This window comes from Erpetoichthys calabaricus, chromosome 9 (genome assembly GCF_900747795.2).
Source record: "Erpetoichthys calabaricus chromosome 9, fErpCal1.3, whole genome shotgun sequence".
Lineage (NCBI taxonomy): Eukaryota > Metazoa > Chordata > Cladistia > Polypteriformes > Polypteridae > Erpetoichthys > Erpetoichthys calabaricus.
In genome coordinates, this window is record NC_041402.2 from 189259453 (window position 1) to 189284460 (window position 25008).

General features: G+C 37.6%; 1 protein-coding gene across 9 annotated transcripts in view; it reads left to right on the top strand.

Annotated features, from left to right (window-relative positions):
* Positions 1–25008, top strand: part of gapvd1 (GTPase activating protein and VPS9 domains 1) — a 103806-nt gene that overhangs the window by 22749 nt on the left and 56049 nt on the right. For 6 of the 9 annotated variants that reach the window (XM_028808668.2, XM_028808667.2, XM_028808664.2 and 3 more), the window contains exons 3-7: positions 6197–7037; positions 9181–9267; positions 15857–15991; positions 16512–16701; positions 18962–19042. In XM_028808668.2, the coding sequence (XP_028664501.1) occupies positions 6197–7037; positions 9181–9267; positions 15857–15991; positions 16512–16701; positions 18962–19042 (1334 nt within the window). The remainder of the gene's footprint in view (positions 1–6196; positions 7038–9180; positions 9268–15856; positions 15992–16511; positions 16702–18961; positions 19043–25008) is intronic. The other 3 variants (XM_028808675.2, XM_051932282.1, XM_028808674.2) reach the window with 1 other exon arrangement.

Below are 25008 nucleotides of genomic sequence, written 5' to 3' on the forward strand. Positions count from 1 at the left end.
TTAATGTTTAGATTCATGTAAATAAAATTGAAAATCAAGAAAGTGACACTTTTAGCAGTATGAAGAACTGTGACAAGTCTGGATTTTCTCAATATAACACAAGTTATATAAAAAAGTGAACTGCTATCAAAACAATCCTCTGTCTTTAAAAGAATATACTGTATGACCAAATCAAGATGTTCTACTACATACTGTATCTTTAAATTCCACTGTTCAATTTAAAAATGCTTGATTGTGATACATAGTGTTGTCTGTCTGAACATAACCTTTAAATGTCAAGGTGATAGTTTGTTCATTTAAAATGTTGGATTTGTTTTCATGTAACAAATGTTAAAGTATTTTTGGCTGGCATTGTCGTAGAGTGGTTAGTAAAGAAGCTTCCTCGTGGTTTCAGATTTCACACCCATTTATTACTGCTTTTTTTGCTGGGTTTTTCCTCATACATTTTAAAGATGCACATGTTAATTGACAATTCTAAATTGGCCGTGTGTGTGTGTGTGCCCAGTGAGGCACTTATAGTCAGTTCTGGGATGATCACTGACCTCTGCGAGTTGAAGCATGCATAGGTTTCGGCCCCTACAACCCTCAACCAGTTTAATCATTTTTGAGAATGTTATATAATGAAGTACTTTTACAGAGTATAATAATTGGTTGATCTCTTAAAACTAGCCAACAGCTCATGCCCATCACATTATTTTGCTGTATTTACGCATCACTGTACTTCCCAGAGACTAGAGATACTGAGGCTTTAACAGCTTATAGTATAAATTATAAAATGCTGAAAAGGGGAACTCCTACAAACAAAATACAGGACATGTTTACAGATGACTCGCAACACTTGATACAGGCCACCTTTAAAGTTAAAGTTGTGATATCAACAAGGTGATTTCAGGCTTGCATTATTTTCTGCTATATTGTTGATGACGTCTAAATAAGATAGATACTTTATTAATCCCAAGGGGAAATTCACTCCCATCAGCAGCATATTGGTAAAAAAAACAAATTAAATTAAACAGTGATTAAAAATGCAGGTATAACAGACAGTAACTTTTTATAATGTTAACGTTTACCCCCCTGAGTGGAATTGAAGAGTTGCATAGTGTGGGTGAGGATCGATCTCCTCAGTCTGTCAGTGGAGCAGGACAGTGACAGCAGTCCGTTGCTGAAGCTGCTTCTCTGTCTGGAGATGATACTGTTCAGTGGATGCAGTGAATTCTCCATGATTGACAGGAGCCTGCTAAGCACCCGTCACTCTGCCACAGATGTCAAACTGTCCAGCTCCGTGCCTACAATAGAGCCTGCCTTCCTCACCAGTTTGTCCAGGCATGAGGCGTCGTCCTTCTTTATGCTGCCTCCCCAGCACACCACTGCATAGAAGAGGGCGCTCGCCACAACCGTCTGATAGAACATCTACAGCATCTTATTGCAGGTGTTGAAAGACGCCAGCCTTCTAAGGAAGTATAGCCGGCTCTGTCCTATCTTGCACAGAGAATCAGTATTGGCAGTCTAGTCCAATTTATCATCCAGCTGCACTCCCAGGTATTTATAGGTCTGCACCCTCTGCACACAGTCACCTCTGATGATCACGGGGTCCATGAGGGGCCTTGTCCTCCTAAAATCCACCACCAGCTCCTTGGTTTTGCTGGTGTTCAGGTATAGGCGGTGTGAGTCGCACCATTTAACAAAGTCCTTGATTAGGTTCCTATACTCCTCCTCCTGCCCACTCCTGATGCAACCCATGATAGCAGTGTCGTCAGCGAACTTTTGCATGTGGCAGGACTCCGAGTTGTATTAGAAGTCCGATGTATATAGGCTGAACAGGACCGGAGAAAGTACAGTTCCCTGCGGTGCTCCTCTGTTGCTGACCACAATGTCAGACCTGCACTTCCCGAGATGCACATACTGAGGTCTGACTGTAAGATAGTCCACTGTCCATGCCACCAAGTATGAATCTACTCCCATCTCTGTCAGCTTGTCCCTGAGGAGCAGAGGCTGGATGGTGTTGAAGGCGTTAGAGAAGTCCAGAAACATAATTCTTACTGCACCACTGCCTCCCTTCAAGTGGGAGAGGGATTGGTGTAGCATATAATAAAATAAAATAAACAAAAGAGTGAAATAATTATTCAAGAAAAAGGTGTTCTTTGATTGGCATACATGTATGTGCACATAACATTTATTGCACCATTTGATATGGCATGTTCAGCAAATAAAAGTAAGCTATATCATACTATCTTTACCCCACCGCAGCTATTGCAAGCGTGCTTCTTTATGATATGTCAGTACCTGGATACATTTCTTCCAGGAAGCTTTGTCATCACCTGGGACGACAATCATAGCACAAATCCGTTTTTGATTCTGTTGATGATGATATTGCAGAAAAGTATTTTTACAATAATACCACAGCCACTTCCAATATCCATCCATCCATTGTCTCCCGCTTATCCGAGGTCGGGTCGCGGGGGCAGCAGCTTGAGCAGAGATGCCCAGACTTCCCTCTCCCCGGCCACTTCTTCTAGCTCTTCCGGGAGAATCCCAAGGCGTTCCCAGGCCAGTCGAGAGACATAGTCCCTCCAGCGTGTCCTGGGTCTTCCCCGGGGCCTCCTCCCGGTTGGACGTGCCCGGAACACCTCACCAGGGAGGCGTCCAGGAGGCATCCTGATCAGATGCCCGAGCCACCTCATCTGACTCCTCTCGATGCGGAGGAGCAGCGGCTCTACTCTGAGCCCCTCCCGGATGACTGAGCTTCTCACCCTATCTTTAAGGGGAAGCCCAGACACCCTGCGGAGGAAACTCATTTCAGCCGCTTGTATTCGCGATCTCGTTCTTTCGGTCACTACCCATAGCTCATGACCATAGGTGAGGGTAGGAACATAGATCGACTGGTAAATTGAGAGCTTCGCCTTGCGGCTCAGCTACTTTTTCACCACGACAGACTGATGCAGAGCCCGCATTACTGCGGATGCCGCACCGATCTGCCTGTCGATCTCGCGCTCCATTCTTCCCTCACTCATGAACAAGACCCTGAGATACTTGAACTCCTCCATTTGGGGCAGGATCTCGCTACCAACCCTGAGGGGGCACTCCACCCTTTTCCGGCTGAGGACCATGGTCTCGGATTTGGAGGTGCTGATTCTCATCCCAGCCGCTTCACACTCGGCTGCGAACCAATCCAGAGAGAGCTGAAGATCACGGCCTGATGAAGCAAACAGGACAACATCATCTGCAAAAAGCAGTGACCCAATCTTGAGCCCACCAAACCGGACCCCCTCAACGCCCTGGCTGCGCCTAGAAATTCTGTCCATAAAAGTTATGAACAGAATCGGTGACAAAGGGCAGCCCTGGCGGAGTCCAACTCTCACTGGAAACGGGTTCAACTTACTGCCGGCAATGCGGACCAGGCTCTGGCAACGATCGTACAGGGACCGAACAGCCCTTATCAGGGGGGCCGGTACCCCATACTCTCGGAGTACCCCCACAGGATTCCCCGAGGGACACGGTCGAATGCCTTTTCCAAGTCCACAAAACACATGTAGACTGGTTGGGCAGACTCCCATGCACCCTCCAGGACCCTGCTAAGGGTATAGAGCTGGTCCACTGTTCCGCGACCAGGACGAAAACCACACTGTTCCTCCTGAATCTGAGGCTCGACTATCCGACGGACCCTCCTCTCCAGAACCCCCGAATAGACTTTTCCAGGGAGGCTGAGGAGTGTGATCCCTCTGTAGTTGGAACACACCCTCCGGTCCCCCTTCTTAAAGAGGGGGACCACCACCCCGGTCTGCCAATCCAGAGGCACTGTCCCTGATGTTCATGCGATGTTGCAGAGGCGTGTCAGCCAAGACAGTCCTACAACATCCAGAGCCTTGAGGAACTCCGGGCGTATCTCATCCACCCCCGGGGCCCTGCCACCAAGGAGTTTTTTGACCACCTCGGTGACCTCAGTCCCAGAGATGGGGGAGCCCACCTCTGAGTCCCCAGGCTCTGCTTCCTCATTGGAAGGCATGTTAATGGGATTGAGGAGGTCTTCGAAGTACTCCCCCCACCGACCCACAACGTCCCGAGTCGAGGTCAGCAGCGCACCATCCCCACCATATACAGTGTTGACACTGCACTGCTTCCCCTTCCTGAGACGCCGGATGGTGGACCAGAATCTCCTCGAAGCCGTCCGAAAGTCGTTCTCCATGGCCTCCCCAAACTCCTCCCACGCCCGAGTTTTTGCCTCAGCAACCACCAAAGCCGCATTCCGCTTGGCTTGCCGGTACCTATCAGCTGCCTCCAGGGTCCCACAGGACAAAAGGGTCCTGTAGAACTCCTTCTTCAGCTTGACGGCATCCTTCACCGTCGGTGTCCACCAACGGGTTCGGGGATTGCCACCACGACAGGCACCGACCACCTTACGGCCACAGCTCCGGTCAGCTGCCTCAACAATAGAGGCACGGAACATGGCCCATTCGGACTCAACATCCCCCACCTCCCTCGGGATGTGGTTGAAGTTCTGCCGGAGGTGGGAGTTGAAGCTACTTCTGACAGGGGGCTCTGCCAGACGTTCCCAGCAGACCCTCACAACACGTTTGGGCCTACCACGCCTGACCGGCATCCTCCCCCACCATCGAAGCCAACTCACCACCAGGTGGTGATCAGTTGACAGCTCCGCCCCTCTCTTCACCCGAGTGTCCAAGACATGTGGCCGCAGGTCCGACGACACGACCACAAAGTCGATCATTGAACTGAGGCCTAGGGTGTCCTGGTGCCAAGTGCACATATGAACACCCCTATGCTTGAACATGGTGTTCGTTATGGACAATCCGTGACGAGCACAGAAGTCCAATAACAAAACACCGCTCGGGTTCAGATCAGGGGGGCCATTCCTCCCAATCACGCCCTTCCAGGTCTCACTGTCATTGCCCACGTGAGCATTGAAGTCTCCCAGCAGAACGAGGGAGTCCCCAGAAGGTATGCCCTCTAGCACACCCTCCAGGGACTCCAAAAAGGGTGGGTACTCCGAACTGCTGTTCGGTGCATACGCACAAACAACAGTTAGGACCCGTCCCCCCACCCGAAGGCGAAGGGAGGCTACCCTCTCATCCACCGGGGTAAACCCCAATGTACAGGCTCCAAGTTGGGGGGCAATAAGTATACCCACACCTGCTCGGCGCCTCTCACCGGGGGCAACTCCAGAGTGGTGCAGAGTCCAGCCCCTCTCAAGGAGATTGGTTCCAGAGTCCAAGCTGTGCGTCGAGGTGAGTCCGACTATATCTAGCCGGAACCTCTCAACTTCGCGCACTAGCTCAGGCTCCTTCCCCTTCAGAGAGGTGACATTCCACGTCCCAAGAGCCAGCTTCTGTAGCCGAGGATCGGACCGCCAAGGTCCCCGCCTTCGGCTGCCACCCAACTCACACTGCACCCGACCTCCTTGGCCCCTCCCATAGGTGGTGAGCCCATGGGAAGGGGGACCCACGTTGCCTCTTCGGGCTGTGCCCGGCCGAGCCCCATGGGTGCAGGCCCGGCCACCAGGCGCTCGCCATCGAGCCCCACCTCCAGGCCTGGCTCCAGAGTGGGGCCCCGGTGACCCGCGTCCGGGCGAGGGAAAATGCTGTCCAAAATTGTTTTTCTTCATAGGAGGTTTGTTTAACCGCTCTTTGTCTCATCCCTCACCTAGGACCAGTTTGCCTTGGGTGGCCCTACCAGGGGCATAAAGCCCCGGACAACAAAGCTCCTAGGATCTTTGGGACACGCAAACCCCTCCACCACGATAAGGTGGCGGTTAAAGGAGGGGCACTTCCAATATGCAGTAGAAATTTAAATAATAAAAGGGAAAATACTTTGCAGATCAGCACTTTAAATTATGGATGGAAAATAAGCACAAGATTACCTACCACCCATTTTCCTTTTGTGCTAAATTTCAGAGTTCATTAATTTTCCTGCACTTCAACTAAAGGGCCTTCTAATACCCCATGACTGATCACAGTAAACAGAAACCTTACCAGAGTGTTTTTTTAACATGTGCTTTAAACAAACGAGAGAGAAACCTTACTTCTTTCTCAGAAGGTCTATTTATTTCTTTACTCCACACAAGAATATTTGCAAAAGTGTTACTATGTGAATTAGCATGTGTGTTTTATCCATCTGACTATGTAAGTGATAATAAAGGCATGAAAAGACTCACTAAATGCCTGCCTTTTATTTTTGCCTACAGCACTGATGCTTCCCCTGCAGAATGTTGCCAGCATGCTAAACTCTTGGAGGATACTCAGTTTGTCGATGGCTATAAAACACTTGGCTTCCAGGAGACAGTTTATGGGGAGTTCCTCCACCGGGTGAGGGAAAATCCTCGCTTGGTGGCTTCCTGTTTGGTGGCGGGTGAGAAGCTCAACCAGGAGCATATGCATAGTGTAATTCACACTGTCTTCACTTCACTGTATGGGAACTGTATCATGCAAGAAGATGAGAACTATCTCCTACAGGTACTGCGCTACCTGATTGAATTTGGGCTGAAAGAGAGCGAAGATCCACGACGGCGCTTGAGGAGTGGTACTTGTGCATTCAGCATCCTATTCAGGCTGTTTTCTGAGGGTGTATACTCTGCAAAGCTCTTCTTAACAGCCACCTTACATGAGCCTATAATGCAGCTGCTTGTGGAAGATGAAGATTACTTGGAGAGAGACCCCAACAAGGTGGCAGAGCGTATTTCTGGTCCTCAAATAGAGAAGCTTGGTGGGAAAGGGTCCAACATTTATAAGGCCAAAGTGCAAGAGATGATTGAGTCAAATGAGGCAAAGCTGGTGGCACTTGTAAACAAGTTTATTGGCTACTTGAAACAAAACACATATTGCTTTCCTCACAGCCTACGATGGATTGTGTCTCAAATGTACAAAACTCTCTCCTGTGTAGAAAGGTTGGATATTACAGAAGTGCGTGCAATGTGTACTGATCTCCTGCTGGTTTTCTTCATCTGTCCTGCTATTGTCAACCCAGAGCAGTATGGAATCATTTCAGATGCCCCAATTAACGAGGTGGCCAGATTTAATCTGATGCAGGTAAGAGGAATCTGAATTCTTTAAATGTAGGTTTCTCTTTGAGAAGCTTTTTGGAATGTTCTTTCCTTTTCTATCCCTTTAAATAATTACCATATTTTATCTTTCTGGTGTTTTAATCTTAATTTTTATTTTAAAGACACATTTCATTTCATTCAGTTTTATTTTAAGATAACACCTTTCATTATTAGAAGTTTTGTATAATGTTTCCTAAATTAATTATCTCTGTAATTCCAAGAATAGAAACATTGTGGTCAATAGGAGTAGTATTGTTGTGTAAAACTAAATAAATCCATATTTGGATGTAATTAATGAGGATGGGCATATTAATAAAATTAAGACCGGGTATATATGTTGGTGTGAAAGGTTTATGAATCTTATTTTAAAATAAAAATATACTGTACTAGCTTGCTTGTTAGTAACACTGATTGCATACTGAATGCTAACTTTTTTTCTTCTTCTCTCAATTGACCGAGTGTGGGGAGTGTCCTGTTTTAGTGAATATGTTGCTTTTTGTTATTACTGAACACATTGTTTAAACATTCATATCCACTATGTGAACCACTTGGTTGATGACTTCTCCAAAAACTAAAGGAGCCGGGCATTCAATCAATAACCTAGACTGGAGGTGCAAGTTGGAGGTGCCATACCCTTTAAAAAACTCACAAAGTTAGGTTACAGACAGTCTGCTCTTCTCAAGAAAGATCTTTTAATGTTAATATGAAATACTAGAAGACCTTAGAAAAACAATTAATTATAGAGAAACATAAAACTATAAAAAAAAAAAAAAAAAAAAAAAAACTATAAAAGCATTTCTAATGGGCAATGTGTTTGACAAATTTTCTACAAATAGAGGAGAACATAATACTGTTGCTACTTTCCATGGGAGTGTGTTTCCTGCATTAATCACAGCAAGAGCGTGTCATTCAATACCAAATAAAGTCTAAAAGAACCCTATAATAACAAGGAGAAGCAAGAAACCTACAGAAATCCCTTGAACTCGTCAGATTCCCTGCTTGTGTGTCCAAAATAAGAAAAATGCTGACAAAAGTTTTCATGGTTGGACATCATGGAGATAACCTCTGCCCTCCAAAAGAAACCTTTCTGCACATCTCAAAAAGATCATGATCAAAAGATCTTTTGGATGTTACACAGCACCTCTTGTGTGGTGTTATTTTGACCGCTAAAACAAAAGTTGAACTCTTTGCGTGAATCAGCAACAAAATTGGTGTTCCTGAGTGGCCAAGTCAAAGTCCATGATTCAGAGATGCCGCAGACTGACCTGAAGAAAGCTATTCATGCAAGGATTCTATGAAATATCAGTGAACTAAAAGTTTTATAAAGAGGAATGATCTGTATTTCTCATTATTACGTAAGCCTAAACAGCAGCTGCCAGAAATATTTGGTAGAGGTTTTTTCTGCTAAAGGAAGTTCTACAAGTTACTAGATACAAGGAGTCACAGGCTGTCACATTTAAACAATGTGTTGAGTATTAACAAGAAGTTGTCCAGTTGTTTGTTTGCTCAGTTTAAGCAGATAGTTTTTTTTTTTTGTCTATCATTATGACTTAACAATGAGTGTGATCTACAGCAATGAGTAATTAATGCAGAAATTCAAGTAATTCAAAAGAATTCACAAGCCTTTTTTTTTTTTTTTTTTGCAAATGTACTTCCATTAAAGGGTCAACAGAGTTTCTTTGTTTTATGTCATATTTCATTTCTTAATGTCAGTGTTTAGTGGTAAACTCTACAAATTACTCTTCCTTTTAACACCACTGTTATTCCTGAGTTAGCTCAGCATAAGTTAGCTAGTTAATGTGCTCAAGTATTGGAACTTGACTTTTCCTTTTGTTTTATTAAGTAAAAAGGAATTCTTTAAGATATAAGATTGAGGTCAAGGGGCAAAAATATGATTATGTAAGTGAATCTTTAAGTTGAATGGCATTTTTAGCAATGTAAGTGGAATATTTAGAACTAAATAAAAGCGTTTTTTCCAACTTTGTATTTTTGTGTAATAGCTTCACCATGAAACTGTTTTTAAAAAAAAAAATGTGTTTTTATCATTTTGTACTTCCTTACTCTGCCTTAAGAGTACATGTATCAGTCATTGTTATAATGCTAAATGTTATTTTTTTTTTATATTTAAGGTGGGCCAGCTGTTGCAGCAGTTAGCTATGGGCAGCACAGATGAAGGAGACCCACGCATGAAAGGAAGCCTTTCCAAGTTTGATAAAGTAAAAATGAATGTGTTATATCATTACACAATTATTTACAATATTATATAATAATAAATAATATAACTACTCTGGTTAATAAAGCACTGAGTACATGAGCAAGCTTTGAGAGCTTTCACAAAAATATTGAGGCTCTCAATTGAATCGAAACAACTTTTGTTAAAAAAATTAGTAAAATGTTGAGGGAGAAGTAAAATGTGTTCTTATGACATCGAATATATTGTAAAACAACATGTAGTAATCAGCCAGCTTACTGCATCACAGTAAATAAATGACCATTGCTTCCCTTTAATTTTTTTATTAAATTTATTATGTACTTTTTATTTTATAGTATAGCTACAATTCAGTGTGTGCATCAAAGCTACTTTCTAATATCCCAATGATATTTCAGTTATTAAAAAAAATAAAATATTCTTAACCATTCAAAATCTCCCTGTTTAACCACAAATTCTCAAGTCATATTAATATTTTGATGTATTTTTCCCCTTTTCAAAAGATGCAGATGGCATTCTCTTTATAATTTTTCCTTTGGAGTAATTTTCAACAGTCGCTTTTTTTTTTTTTCTTCAAGTTAAATGTTTGTTTAAAAACACTTTGACTGATGTATATCAGATTCATATTGATTTTTTTAAAAATACAACTTTTAAACACTTTCTTTTGTACTAATAAACCTTGGTGTCACACCTTCTATTTGCTTTGGTATTGTGCTGTGTAAAACCCAAATCTAATAAGTAACTTTGCACCACTATTGTTTGCATGGCATAGCAATTAAAAAAAAAAAAAACACAAAAAACTGGCTCATTCTGAATAATAAAGCGTGATGAGCCTGTTTAAGACGATGGCATATATTGGATAAATATCTCCCTTTAGTAAATATGAATAGAACAGAATAGAATAGAGTTTTAAATGTTATTCTAGAACAAGTGGCTTGTCATGGTTTTGCCTTTTGACTAGATGCAATGGATAATTATAACTAACATGATTTGTTTTCATGGTAAATCTTTTTTGTTGATAAAATTATTGTGAAAATCAGCCAAGACACCAGCCTGTACGTTCATTTACATTACTGATGGCCTTAGTAAATATGTTTGTGTTTCTTCACATAATAGAATAACTAAATGCAGGTCTAGGTCTGCAAGTCAATTCACTGACTTCTAATACCATTTCACTCTTACCTGTGTCTTTTAGTTTTGGTATTATCACTGATCTCTTGAAAGTTGTGGATGCCTTAAATCAAACAGTTATAAGATTACTTGGAGTAATCTAAAAATTGAACTAAATATTGTTTTAATATTCCAGAATGGTTATTCTGTTTGGTTAAATTATTTAAGGTGGAAGGTCACGAGGGGGATGCCATCATTATTATCTTGATTTGTCTATTGTGCAAATCCCCAAATCCTTTGAGTGATCCTGTAGCAATATGTATTTTGGATTTCATCCCTCTCTAGTTATGTTGATAAGTGAAATCCGTCACAGCATTTTTCGTAGCTTAATTGCCGTGTTTGCTGATGACCTTCCTTGCCAAATTTTTCCCAAGAAAAGTTGCTCTATGGTCAGCATACATGAACTTTATTTCCCAGCACCCCATGAATTTTTGTGAAGCCAGCATGGTATCACATAGCTGTAGCAGCTCTTGGATGGGGCTGTCACTACCTGATCTGCACTAGCTGCCTAATTTATGTTATGCATGCGCAGAACGTTTCTGCATGTGATCTGTAAGCCTACTCCACCTCACACTTTGTGTTGCTGTACGATCTGATTTATGCAAGCATGAATTATAAACCACATATATACACATGTGATGTAACTATCTGATTGGTACTACAGCAGGATTTGCACTCTGTAAGCATTTTTTATTTTAATCATATACTGTTTTCATTTGAAGGGTACATTAGCTGACCATAATAGAGAATATTATAAAAATACATTGTTGTTTTACATAGATACATTGTGCATTATGTCTTTACAGCTGGATTAAGCATGTTATGTTCCTCACTATATAGTGCAGATCAGGTAGTGATGGAGACAGCCCACTGACTGGCATCCTGGGTTCTGTTAGTGTTAGTTATTCATAGTGATAGGACCCCAGGACACGCAGAGCAAGATAAAGAACATGGAGTATTGTGGACTCAAAGTGTAATTTTATTTTGGAGACTTAGTGGATCAGTGGTTAGCACTGCTGCCTCGCAACTCAGGTCACATTTTTGGCCACAATCATCAGCCAAGCACAGTTGGCAGATTACTGAAAACTAGTTCAGTTTCTCCTTCTTCGACTTAAAAGCATTTTGACAAATTCAGCAAAATTTCTGAACATTTTCCATGTTTTCAGCAAACTTAAGTCAAAGCTAATTCAGCTGTGTTTTACTCATCACAGTTTCCACTAGGTTAATTTGTTTGAGCTTCTTAAATATCTTATCAGTCTTTATTTCATATATAGAGCCTTTAGTAATTTACTTTAATGTTGTTTCAGTTAAATGTAACTAAATTTACTGTTTAAAGGACAAATGTGAGAATTTTTCGGTAGCTAAAACTTCTGCTTTCATTTTAGTATTTGTGAACCACTGTCTTTATTAAATTACTGTATTCTCCAGTCTTTATTGTGAATATTAAAGCTGCTTTGCTATGTGTGCAATAAATTTTCATGCAAGTGAATTTGATACAATGCCACTAACTTATGCTGATGTTATCATAAATTGAAGTCTTAGTTTCAGTGTAGAAATCAAATCACTGCTATAAGACAGTTTTGTAAACCACACGCTTGTGAAACAAATTATACTATCTTCTTCCTTGAATATTTGAATTTCTTGAGTTAGTAGCAGGATGTAGAAGAAAACCATGACTTGGCTTTTTAGAACTTCTCTATTGCTTTGTGTTTCTGTGCTATTTTAAGTCTTAATCTATTTTCAAGCTATTATACATGGTTGCTTTTCTCAGTTATGGTTGGGCTTTTCAAGGTGTACATTTTGGCTTCTCTTTTTTTTTTGCCCCCAACTTTTGAAATGAAACATGTTAATTAAATATACAGTCATTATGAAAGCAACAAAGTGAGTGTTACCCTACTGTAACCAGAGAATAAGAGAAATGCCACCCATTGGTATACACGTGTGATTATGTAGCAAATAGGGCTTGGCCTACTCAGAAATAAGGTACTTGGCTTAGCACTAATTTGTCAGGGTGTAAATGCTGAAAAAAATTGAAAACTGTATCGCTGCAGCTCAGTATAGTAGACTTTAAATGTAAATCTGTTCAATTGTGGAAAGTGACCAATATTAAGAAATGGGTAATTTATGTTGTATTTGCCCCAGCGAGTCCATCTTATTTATCAATTCAAAATAAGCTCTAGTTAAGAAGATTCTGTAAAAATAGGTGTTACAGACTGGTTATTTTATGCTGCATATACTATAATAGTAAAGGTTTCCCTCCAGTTATCTGGCAGTATGCACTCTGTAGAAAATCAATGATGTGTAAGAAACATATTTCCTTCTCAGTGGGTTACCAACCCAATACGACATTCCTTACTAATTCAGTTAGAGGTGCACTTGACCTAACCAAGGCTGATCCTGGCCTGTGTACTTTGACTAAGGACTGAAAGATTTTTTTTACAGCAAATTCAGGGCAGTGTGCTATCCATCACTCTGACATGTTTCATTTAAATCAGAATGCAAGAATGGTAAAATGCAGCATTGTACAGTAAGTAAATGTTTAAAAAGATGTTAAAGTCCTTTATTGTGTCTTAATTAAGCCAATGACAGTTTTTATACAGCTATTTTCTTATACAACGGTCATACATGCCCTCACCCATTTAGTCCAATTCAGATTCTGCTAAGCCACATTACAGAAACATTTCCACAGCACTAATATTAAGTTGGTATTCGAAAAAACGCTCCTTTCATTTATGTTCACAGAGTTATATAAATACAGCTATTCATTACTGCATAGTACCTTACTTTAAAACTAGGTTGCAGTGATTCCATTACTGAATTCACATCCAGCCTCTGGTTAGCTTTCTTTTTTTCCTCTTTTTATAGCAATTGAAAGGACCAATGTTTTAGTATGCTTTCATACGTAGTTTTTTTTAGAATCTTGCTGTATTTGTACTTTTTCATTATTTTTTTTTTTCCATTGTTAAACTTCTTAAGTGAGTAAAGAAGACATTACAGAATTATTATCGCAGCATTCCATTTAATGTGCTGGCTCTGTACTTGAGCAGACAAACTTGCATAAACGTTTATTTCTGTTGTTTGTGACACAATAAAATTAGCTCTAGTTATTTCTCAACTTCTCTGGTATCATCCTCTGTTAGTCTTTGTGGATAGATTAGGAGGTAACACACATCATTAAGCTATAGCCACAAATGAAGTTTCCCCTTTTTTAAGAGGTATTATTTAGGGATAGTTTTACAGAGTATTATTTTTATTCAGAAAATTGTCTGTTTTGGACAATTGACAGTTGTCTGTAAAGCTTTTTGAACAGGATTTCATGTGTAGGATACCCACTTACCAAGATATAAGGTTTTTCAAGAAGTCCCTCTGAATCCAACAATCTTAGAGCTTTCATAGATGAGGTTTTGGTAGGTTTTAGGTGGTTTTTGCCTTTAAGCATTGGGTCTTATAAGTTTTGTCTCTCTCCCTCAGTTACTGTTTGGTCTTATCTGTTAACACTCTGTTAATTAGTTCAGTTTTATTGAGCAATATGTATGTCATGATTTTTTTTTTCTTAATTTTCTTGCAATGCTGGGTTTGATAAATAATATTATGTCTGTATATTACCACAGCTATATTTACAGGATGCATTGTTTTAAATCTTGAAGGCCACAGTGTGATAACTGAGAGTCCATTCTAGATTTTCTATATTTTTATATAGTAAGTCTTAATAATATGGAATTAAGACAGTTTTGTGGTTCCACCATGCTGCAGATTTTTGAAATCCTAACGATGGCAATGTAACTGGTCTGAAGGTCTTTATCATCATAATTTCTTGTCAGTGCTGAGGTACTTGTTTAGGTCTTGGTTGTGCATGCTTGGTTCTATACAGTCAGGTAATATATTTTTAAGTACAGTTCATCCAAACATTACAGGTTAGAACCCTTTCCCTATAGACTGCCTATATAAAATATATGGTACAACCATTTTATTACTATTTAGTTTCATGCATTTCTTTTTCTAGATTTTTATTACTCTGAATATAATTTAGACCATATACTGCTAAATGCAATTACACCTTTATTAGCGACAGTTAGAAACCTGAGCTGGTGGTTAAACAATGATTTAATCTATTGTTAAAGCATCTGATTAATAGGTTAATTGCAAAGAATATCCATTTCTAGGGCATCTATTAAAGCCAACATTTGGAGTCTCCGATTCTAAATGTCCTTTTTATAGAATGTGTACTGTATAACCTGAAATTTTGGAAGTTTTATTTTAGTGTTAAAATAAATGATAAAGATTTAGCCTTTATTGAAAGTTAAGGTTTAGAGGTCAGAGTAACCTGCTTGTTGTATAATATCCTAGCAAGAGGCATAAAATAGGTTATGACATAATAGAGGTTTATATGCTTCTAATTCTCCTATATGGAGTAAAGCCGTTGCACCTTACTTGTGTCCTTTAAGCTTCTCATATTAGACATTATCAGAATATGCTACTTCATACTGTTGCTCGGAAAATTTAATGCATAGACTGTGGTCTCAAGCTCCATTCTTGGTGGGTGGCAGATTTTCATTATATCCACCGTCTTAATTAGTACTCAGTTACTGCTGCTAGTGGAACATACTTTGCACTGCCTTATTAATAAAAAAAAGGTAGCGCATACCATTAAGTGCAAGAATTGTCTTCTGATTGTAAAATTGGTCATAGCAAAAAAACTAAAGCCATTGCAGCCCATTGAGTCCCTGTGTTAGAGCTTGTCAGTGTACTTTGTTCTGACACATTGGACATTTCTATATTTTATTTTCTGTTCCTGAGATCTTGCACATGGAGCAGCCCATTACATGTTTTAATTGTCATCTGCTTTAAAGAAACAGTAAACACTGTCTTGGTTTAATGCAAGTCCGTTAGAACAACAAAGTTGGCTACTAATTAAGAAAGACACCAGAGTGAAAATATCCAGTCAGAACCCCTGTCAAAGACTATAATCAGCCAAAAAAAAAATCTTTAATTTCCTATAATGGTAATGTGCTAAGGAAAATGGCTGTCATTGCTTCAATTTCATAATGTATCTAGAGCATGGAGCAAGAAATGTGCAAGTACAAAATATTAGATCCATTATTGGAGGATCAAAAGGTACCTATATTATTCGAAGCTTATTGCATCAAGGAATATATTGACAAAAGAACTAGTGGAAGGATCACATTTCATTGCCCGTCTATGAACAAAGTAAAGGTCACACTGAAAATGGCAACATTGTTCATGCTGAAGTACATAACAAAACTACATAGAATTGAGACATGGGGCTGTAGAATAATGTATCATACAAATCAATAAAATTTAATTGCTGTTTGTAATACCAGGTTTTAGCATGTTACTGAACATAGTAATATTTAGGTACATGGAATAACGGCAACAACTGACTTCTACATTTTACTGTTTTACAGGGTTGTGTGGCAGCTTTTCTGGATGTGATCATTGGTGGTCGTGCAGTAGACACTCCTCCAATGTCTTCTATGAACCTCCTTGATGGGTTGACAAGGACTGTGGTTTACATCACTCACAATCAACTCCTCACATTGGTATCAATGTACTAAGTTGCTTGTTTTTGTCAGCTTTAAAATTACATGTTGGAAGGGATCTTGATTAATTGAGACCCAGTGAGGAAGTATCTTTCTTGCCTGTTTTTTTTTTTTTTTTCTTTTTTTGATTTATATTGTTAGTTCTGTTTATAGTTATCTTTTGAACTATAAAAATGTATCTTATGTATTGAATTGATTTAATTATTCAGTAACATTACATTTTTTAATGCGTATGAGCCTTGTATTTTTTTTTTTTTTTTTTTTTTTTATCAGTTCTAGGCCATTTTCTAAACTGTTATTATAGTATTGTTTAATTCCTTCTGATTTTTTAATTAACATAATTGCATTTGAGTTCACTTTTACAGTGTTAATTAAAGTTAACTATATTATTTGATGTGCTTGTTGAAGTAAAAAAAACAGGTTTGCTGTCTATTCATGTACGTTAGCGAAAGAAAGAACAAAGCACATGTCTAGCATGAAACATCATACTTAATTTGTGACTTTCATTGTATTCACATAGGTGGATTTTGCTAGAAATGTGATGTCCGGAGATCAGCTGCGTGATGAAGATCGAATTGCTCTAGAGAACTTGCTGACAAATGTACCTCATGTCCGAGGTGGGAAAAGCAACAGCCTGGAAATGACACCGTCTAACACTCCACAACTATCTCCAGCCACTACACCTGCCAACAAGAAAAGATTGCCCATAGGTATCTTCAGAATAAACTTTGATTTTTAACAATAGATGTGAGATCTTACAGTGCAGTAGATTTATTCAAGCAAATTAGAGATTTGGTGCAGAATAGTTTTTTTTTTTGTTTGTTTTTTTTTTTTTTGTGGTAGCATAAAGGCTAAAATTTAAGCACTCCAAAGCTGCTATTCATGCTATTAGTCTTAATTTCAAATAAGAATATTTTATGTCAGTATGGTAAAAATATATTTTGCTACAATTCAATGAATTTCCAAAAATGACAGTTCTAAACAAATTACCCATAAACTCTTTTTTTCTACATTTTAGTAGAAAAAAAAAATTCCTTAGCTTTTACATAGTGCACAACTCGGGAAAGTTTGTCTGTTTTGTAGTATCCACATACACCGTCATTTAAAATGTATTTGTAATGGTGTTGGTAATATTACTGAAACGTTGTATCAAGGTCAATTTAGAGCAGTGCTGTATAAATAATTGTTTATAAGGGTAGATTTCCTTTAGGATATGTTTTCCAACAATTTTCAGTTGTAGACTTCATTTACATAATGTTAGCAACTCTGGAACAGTTGCTGCTCGCTCCTGTGACTGCCAGAAAATTAAACAGGTTTGATATTGTTTTAAGATGGTGGGGTTGGTACTGTTTGTGCATTAGACCTGACAATCAGTGAGCACCCACCAGGAAGTACAAATGCCTAGGCATCACATTGTTAGTTGTCAGAAAAAAAGGTTGAGCACACGATTCTTTGGAAGTGCGAAAGTGCACTGGAAACTCGTCATGCAGTCGGGCCATTTGACATCCCTAGAGATTTGTACTTGTTTGAATAGACATAATCATGTAACAATATCAGCAACAGCAATCATGTCTTGTGACATTGAGAAAACGTGACCTGTCTGTCCTGTAAAGCAGTGAAAGTTTTACTAGATTACTGGAACAAGCACAGCCAGACAAAAGCGAGAATAGTGTTTTTAGTTAATTACCTTTGAAGGTTTCAGAAAGGCTAATAGGCTTGTGTTCATAACAGTATTGGTTGAAGTCTTTCAGTATCCGATCTCTTATAAATGTGAGATAGCTTCTACAAAGCTTTGTTATATTGTTAGCAGAGCTATCTTTACCCTAACAGCAAAAAACAAAAAGTTATTCCTGTTACGAGCAGCTACAAAGAACACATTGCATATTTATTGACATGAGTATATAAGTAAGGGGGTTTGTGTGTATGTTTGTATTTGGACTCTATGTATATGTGTAGTATATACACTAGCATTCAAAACTGTGAAATCACCCAGAAATGTTCATATTTTTGATAGGTACTGATCCTTTTTTTAATCAAAGTACAATTAAATTGATTTAAAATTATAGGCAGGACACTACTAATGTTGCAAAATTGATTACTGCTGATTTCTAATTTATCTTTCACATGACTTCAAAGCTCCATCTTCAGCAGCCATTACTCTAGTGTCCTGATGTTAAACTAATCCAAATGGAGCAAGTCAGAGATGTGAACAATTAAAGATCAATGCAGGATTGATGTTTACAGTTTCTTAATGTACATTGGTAATGTAATCAGTTTAAACTACAAATTACAGAAGGCAAAATTGGAAAATGAAAAAAAAAAACACATCAAATGATACTATACTTCCAGACAATAACATAATATAAATGCACATTTTAATACGTAAGAAATTGAGACTTTTTTTTTAAGAAAATGATAATGCTTTAATTACACAAAGTTCAACACACTTTATCTAAGAGGATATTAATAAGGGAAAGGTTTAGTTTGAGATTGGATTTTTTCAGGTATTAAAGCAATGAGATTTATCCATTAGCAAAACTGCTGTTTGCGGACAACCTTAGTACTCTTCTGGGGTGTAAAAAATATATTTGCATTATAAAGTATTGTATTTGCTGAAAGGTCAATAATCTATTGTCAGTTATTTAATATATTATGTGATTTCTTTAGGGACTTTTTTTTCCAGTCATACTTTAAAAAGATTTAAAATATGAGGTGTACTGTTCAGAATTCATTTTAATCACTGACTAGTTCCAGCTAATCAATATGTATCACTAGTTTATTTTGTCTATTATTATTCTGAAGATGACTGAATTAACATGATCTTTTATTTTAATCATTGTTTGATGTACATTAGATGTCTTTTTAGTGTAAGAAATTATGGAATTATTAACTTTAAACAAAAGTTATTTTGTACATTTTTAATATTTTGAATGATGATGTCACCTTTTTTCAATGCCTACTGATATTCAGGACAACAGTTAGCTGCAATTACCAGCTGGGAACCTTCTGCCAACACTCTGACTGCACATATACCCTTAGTAACACCATTTGGTGGGTAATCCATGTTTACTGTATACATTTCATAGCTTTGGCACTCGCAGTCACGCAAATGCTTGCAGTCACTGTTTGCTTTGATAGTGCAATGAGATGTTGACTTTTTGGATTTATTAGCACACCACTATTCTATTATGCTTTTGTTCTGTATTAGTGGCTGCTTAATTTAGTTTTTTCACAGAATACCCATTCACAAATATCTTCTGCAAACAGCAAGTCCCAGCCCTCAGGTGTAATTGTGTGTTGCCATTTGTTCCTGATCTTTCTCTGATTGCATTTGTCATAGACTGCTTTTGTAAAATCTGATCAAAGTGTGCTACATAGATGAATCTTTTAAGACATATATCTAAGTGATATATATATAAAGTATATAAACACAAGGCACCCAAACCTCTAAGGACTGGGAACAGCTTGGCTTTTTGTTGTGTTCAAAATAGCATCCGACAAATGCTTTCCAAAATGCTAACAGATCTGTTGTTTTTACAGTGCCTTTGAAAAGTATTTGTCAAATTTTCTTCATTATTTCTTATATTTTACAGTATGCTTTATCAGACCATCATCCAGAAACATAATAATGAGAAAGTGAACTCAGATAAATACAATTAAATTTAATAATTAAATAAAGTTATGCCCATTGATGCTTCTGAAAATGTAACCATAACCAAATATATATTGAAAGTTATCTGTCTCTCAGGCTAATGACAAATTTTTTCCTACATTTCTTTGCAGATGTGCTTCAGTTGGTTTTCTTCAGTCAAACTTATATGGACTTGCTTATGTTTCATGTCTCATTGTGTTAGTGCCTGACCTAGCAGCTCTTCAGCTTTAGCACAGCATTACAACCACCATGCTTAAATGTTAATCTAAGTCTCTTACTGTTGAATATATGTAGTGACTGTTCTTCAGACATAATTGGGTACATTTTGGACGAAAAGTTGAGTATTTGACTCATTTGTAAAAGGAACATTTTTCAGAACACTTGGGGATTACCTATGTGTAAATTGGCAAATGTATAGCAAGCACTCGTTTTTATTGACCACCAGTTGTTTCTACCTTGCTACTCTACCATGAACCCTTTCTAGTAATTAAAGACTACCCAAACCTCCCTTGCTAATCCCTCATTGTTTTTGAAAGGAAGTTCTAGCATGATGTGCCACAAGAACATGTATGCTGAAAAGTTCACAATATTTCTGTTAGACTGGACAGATTTAAATCAGGCCTCAGTGTTAGTACAAGTATTTAAACAACTCCACTTCATTATTATCCCCTTAACTGGCTTACGTTTACTTTGGGTGGTCAAAAACATTTTCACACTTAATGGTCGCTTGTTTAATCTTACATACAGTATAATTAAATAAAAACAAAGATACACTGCATAAAAAGTAATTTTTTGGAGACTCTGCTCCATTTGCAAAAATGCACAGAAACATAGGATAAACTTCAGAATGATACAATAGTGCAGAAAATTGTATTGCACAAATACTTTCTCATGCCTTTTTGTTTTTTTTTTTGTTTGTTTTTTTGGTGTTTTTATTTAAAAAAGTATTGCTGCAGATGTAAGACAAAGGGAAATGTATAAAAAATTATCACATCCAATTGTTATAAAGATTTCAGTAAATAAGCAATTTGAATACTTTAAGTATGATTTGGAGGTTACTACAAAATTAATAAAATCTAAGGAATCTGGACAAATGATGTTTTGCTAAAACGTAAATGTGCCCAGCTGCAGAAGGTTATTTTAACTTGTGTTGTTTGTGACTTAGTGAAGTAAATTAAAGGCGTGTTAATAAACAATAGAGGAAGAATGTGTTTAATATATACTACATTGAGAAATAATGAAAAAAATTGATAGCAATAGCTGCCCTAATTAAATGAAGGGCTCACTTATCAAGAAAATTGACAATAAACCAAGAAACTGGTTATAGCAAATGCTTTCCACACCCCATAACTAGAATTTCCCAGAGCCTTTTATAGTGCAGTGACATTTTCATAAGTTAGTAGAAGGTAGGAAGTGGGGCTACTTGGTGAATGAAGTTGTGGCTGCCCTTTTTCAAAGTGAATGAGCTTATGAAGCAGTAGTATGATCTGGTTAAAAATTGTAGGTGACACATAATTGGGTAGACTAACATATGCCCAGAATATATGTGGCAAACTATCTTTAATGTACATTGGGTGGAGTATGAGTATGGAACATCCAGCTTGAAAAACTATAAATGTGTTATTAGAGAATGTAAGTGTGGCATAGAACTATAAGTGTAATATCAAGTCTCTTGTACTCAAAACTAACATCAGATATTGTCATCCTTGTGACTGCTTATCTTTTCATCTGGTTTTCCTTCCACATCTCCAAAGACTAGTAGATTAGGTGAATTAATGACTTTACCTCAGTATGAGTGAGTGTGGATTTGTACATATGTGCTCCCTGTATGATATAATTTCATGTATTGTGCCCACCACTGCCAGATAGGCTTTGGACCCTCAAACCCAGAATTACAATAAATGTGTTTATAAATTACAACACAGTATACAAGGGTTAAGTACATTCTATGCCTTGTAATTCAAGCATGAAAAGTTTAATATATGATTTGTAAGAAAATCCTATTTACAAACACTACGGAGCTATGAAAATTATCTGATTTTTAAAGTATTTTGACTGTTTTAAACTTTAACATGTTTATCTGTAAAGTGCATGATAAAGTCATTCAAATCTTTTTTTAATGTTTAATTTTTAAGGGTGTGGGAAAAGGTGGCTAGTGTGAAAGATGAATCACCCATTTTGGAGCCTTAAGCATTATTTACATTTGTTTCTTGTACAGCACTGCTGTGAAAATTGATGGTCCTATAAAAAATAGTACTAGTAGTAAAGTTGTAATCATTTAATGCTGTTGTATTTACTATGGTGTGCAAAAGAAAAACTTTATCCTTTTTTTTTTCTTTCTAATGCTTTAATGCATGATTAGTTATTATCTTGAGTGTCACCGCAAGCACATTGCTGGAGAAGACAGAAATGTCTGTTACACACCAGCTAATAACAGGAGAGCTAGGATTAATATCAGTTAATTGGGGGGGGGGGGGGGGGGGGGGGGGGGTTTGCAGATTAAATAGTGACCACTGCATTTACCATTTTTAATACTTTTAAAGTTGCTGCTTGGCAGTAATAGAAATAAAAGATTTATTATACACTATTTGTGGTAGTAGAGGTTATTTCCAAAGTGAGTTATACATGATATTCTGGATACGTTCATTTGTGTATGATATAAAGGAAAAGGAGTAGTGTTTTCACATTAAATCTAATATCACTTTGAAATTGAGGAACATTGTGCATGGCTTGATAATACAGGTCTTTGCAAATGTATTCCAGTTTTTAAATGAGTGGTAAAACAACTCATTCTAGCGTAATACAGGAGAGAAACGGCAAAATATTAGGTGTAGTTTTTCAGCATTATCACTTTTCCTCTAACTTTTGTCAGACAATCCACACCCTATTATCATAGCAGTCTCCACCTGCCTCTGTATTTTTGTGGTATTTGGAGGCTTTATCCCTTTCATTATCCAAAGGTGCACTTATTAAACCAAGATGAAATGCAGTATTATATTTTTTCATGGGCCATTGTGGAAAGCTCATGGCCTTCATACACATCTTACAGAAGAGCCATTTCCTTTTTTTACTTAATGCTTTTGACTAACTAAAGCCCAGTGCTCTCTGAAAACAAGTGTACCTCCTGCCAAATGTTAGAATTGCAGTATATGCAGCTAATTAGTTAATTATTAGAAAGTAGACTGAAAAGCTAAGATTTGTAAAGCAGTGAAAAACAGTCTAGTTTAGTCTTTAACATACAGGTTAGTGGACATCATTGCAGTTTCAGTAATGCATCCAGAGGCCTTCAGTTTGTTGATGCCCAATTACAAAGAAGAAGAACTTTTTCCATAGTCAACATGAATCTTGAATATCTTGTTAACTCTCTTATATTAAGTTATTTAAGTCAACTGCAATACATTGCAGAAGGTATATGAAGTACAAAGTGATTACCAGTGGCAGAAAGCCTTATTAAGCAGTGAGTCCAAATTTCTGGTCCTCAAAGACAACAAAATGTAAGTAAAAGAGATGGAGAGAAATACATTGATGTCTGTCTTCAGCTTCGTGTAAGGAACACTAGCAACCGAGTCATTGGCCGACGTGTATCCTCAGGCAATTGCATATAGGATCTGGTCAAATTTCATGTGGCCTGTTCTTAAATATCAACATGTTATTCTGTACCTTTTGGAAAATTACTTACTGGTATGAAATTAATCTTTCAGCATGATAAAATCCCCAAAACACACTGCAAACACAATTAAGACCTACTTGCAGTAGAAGTTTGGAGACTATTAGAATGGCCACCTCAGATCTCTGAGCTCAAATTAATTTAAGGATCACTATGTGGGACAAGTGGAGAGGGGCAAGAACAAAAGAGTTATGGTGAATCCAAAGGATCCTTAAATAATTTACCACATTACTACTTTAAAAAAAAAAAAAAAAAAACAAAAGATAAAGCAATTAACCAAAGTGAATTGCTTTAGGTTTTGCAATCTAAGGGAGGCCTTGCTTTATAAACTCTATATATATATATATATATATATATATATATATATAGTATTTATTTATTTTTTTTTGTATCAATGTTTATTCAATTTTTTTATATTGTTTTTTTATGTGAAATAACATGCTTACTGCCCAGGTAACTATCTTTTAAAAATGATTCATGGTTGGATTGAGATTTTTTCACTGTAAGGATTGATAAATTTATGCATGATCTGCTGCTTATTTAGCGTGGCAGAATGTGAGTGTGCACCTAGGATAGGTGGTTCTTGTGTTGTTTCATAGAGACCCTGCTGAAAGTGGAAGCTATTTAATAAAGTATATTCTGTTTTGTTTTAAGTAACATATGTAACAGAACATGCATGGGTTCTCTATGGTAGCTCAAAGACCATACATTTTTTTTAAATCTTAGTTTACTACTTACTAGTATATGGTGGAGTTTAACTGTAGGCTGCCTTGAAGTACTGTATATTCATCAGTTAATACATATAGAATTTTACAAAATGATTTACTCCCTTGACCATTTTTCCAGTTTTACTGAATAACGGTGCAGTATTGTATTTTATGACATTTTTATTTTAAATGGCTAAAAGCCAAAAATTTTATTTTTAGTGTTAGAAAAAATGCTGTTTACATAAGTCAATCTCCCACAGTTTAATATTTTGTAGAGGCCCCATTTGCAACAATAATAGCTTTAAGTCTTTTGGATTAAGCATGTGCTATCTTTAAACACTGTTTGTTGTGTATTATTGCAGGGATTTTTAATCCAGTTTATTCAGTTTCATTATATGATGTTTGAGCTCAACAGTATTGCCACAGAATGTCATACTGATAGATATCAGTGCCCGCATTAACTTGGCGTTGTGTTTGTCATCATTGTATTGGAGACTAATTAACTTTTGCCCAAACTTCATTTTTTAGCAGATTTAAACAAGTTCCTCTATGTATTTGCTTGTGTTTTCTGCCACACATTACTCATTCTTACTTTTTAAAAATGTATTTCTGATGCTGTCTGTGCTGATGAAAAGCAGCTCCACAGCAAACCACCAACAGGGTTGACTGTGTCCATGTTGTTTTATAAAGTATGGACAGTGTTATATTTGTGCTACTTATTTCCTTTGTTGAACGTTTAGGCTAAAATGCTCTGTAGTGGCCTTATCTGACCATAAAACTGCCCTACCATCCAGGTCTGTGTTGTGCAGAGAGTTTAATATGGATGATTAATGCACCTTCAATCCTATCCACATTACTTTGTGTTTGAGCAGAGAGTTTTGAGGGATAACTTTTTTGTATACAGCATTTGTGTGGTTTGACAAACTGTAGTCTCTTATTTCCTGATAGCTGAACCTGCAGTGCTCACTAGAATATTCATATACTTGGATAT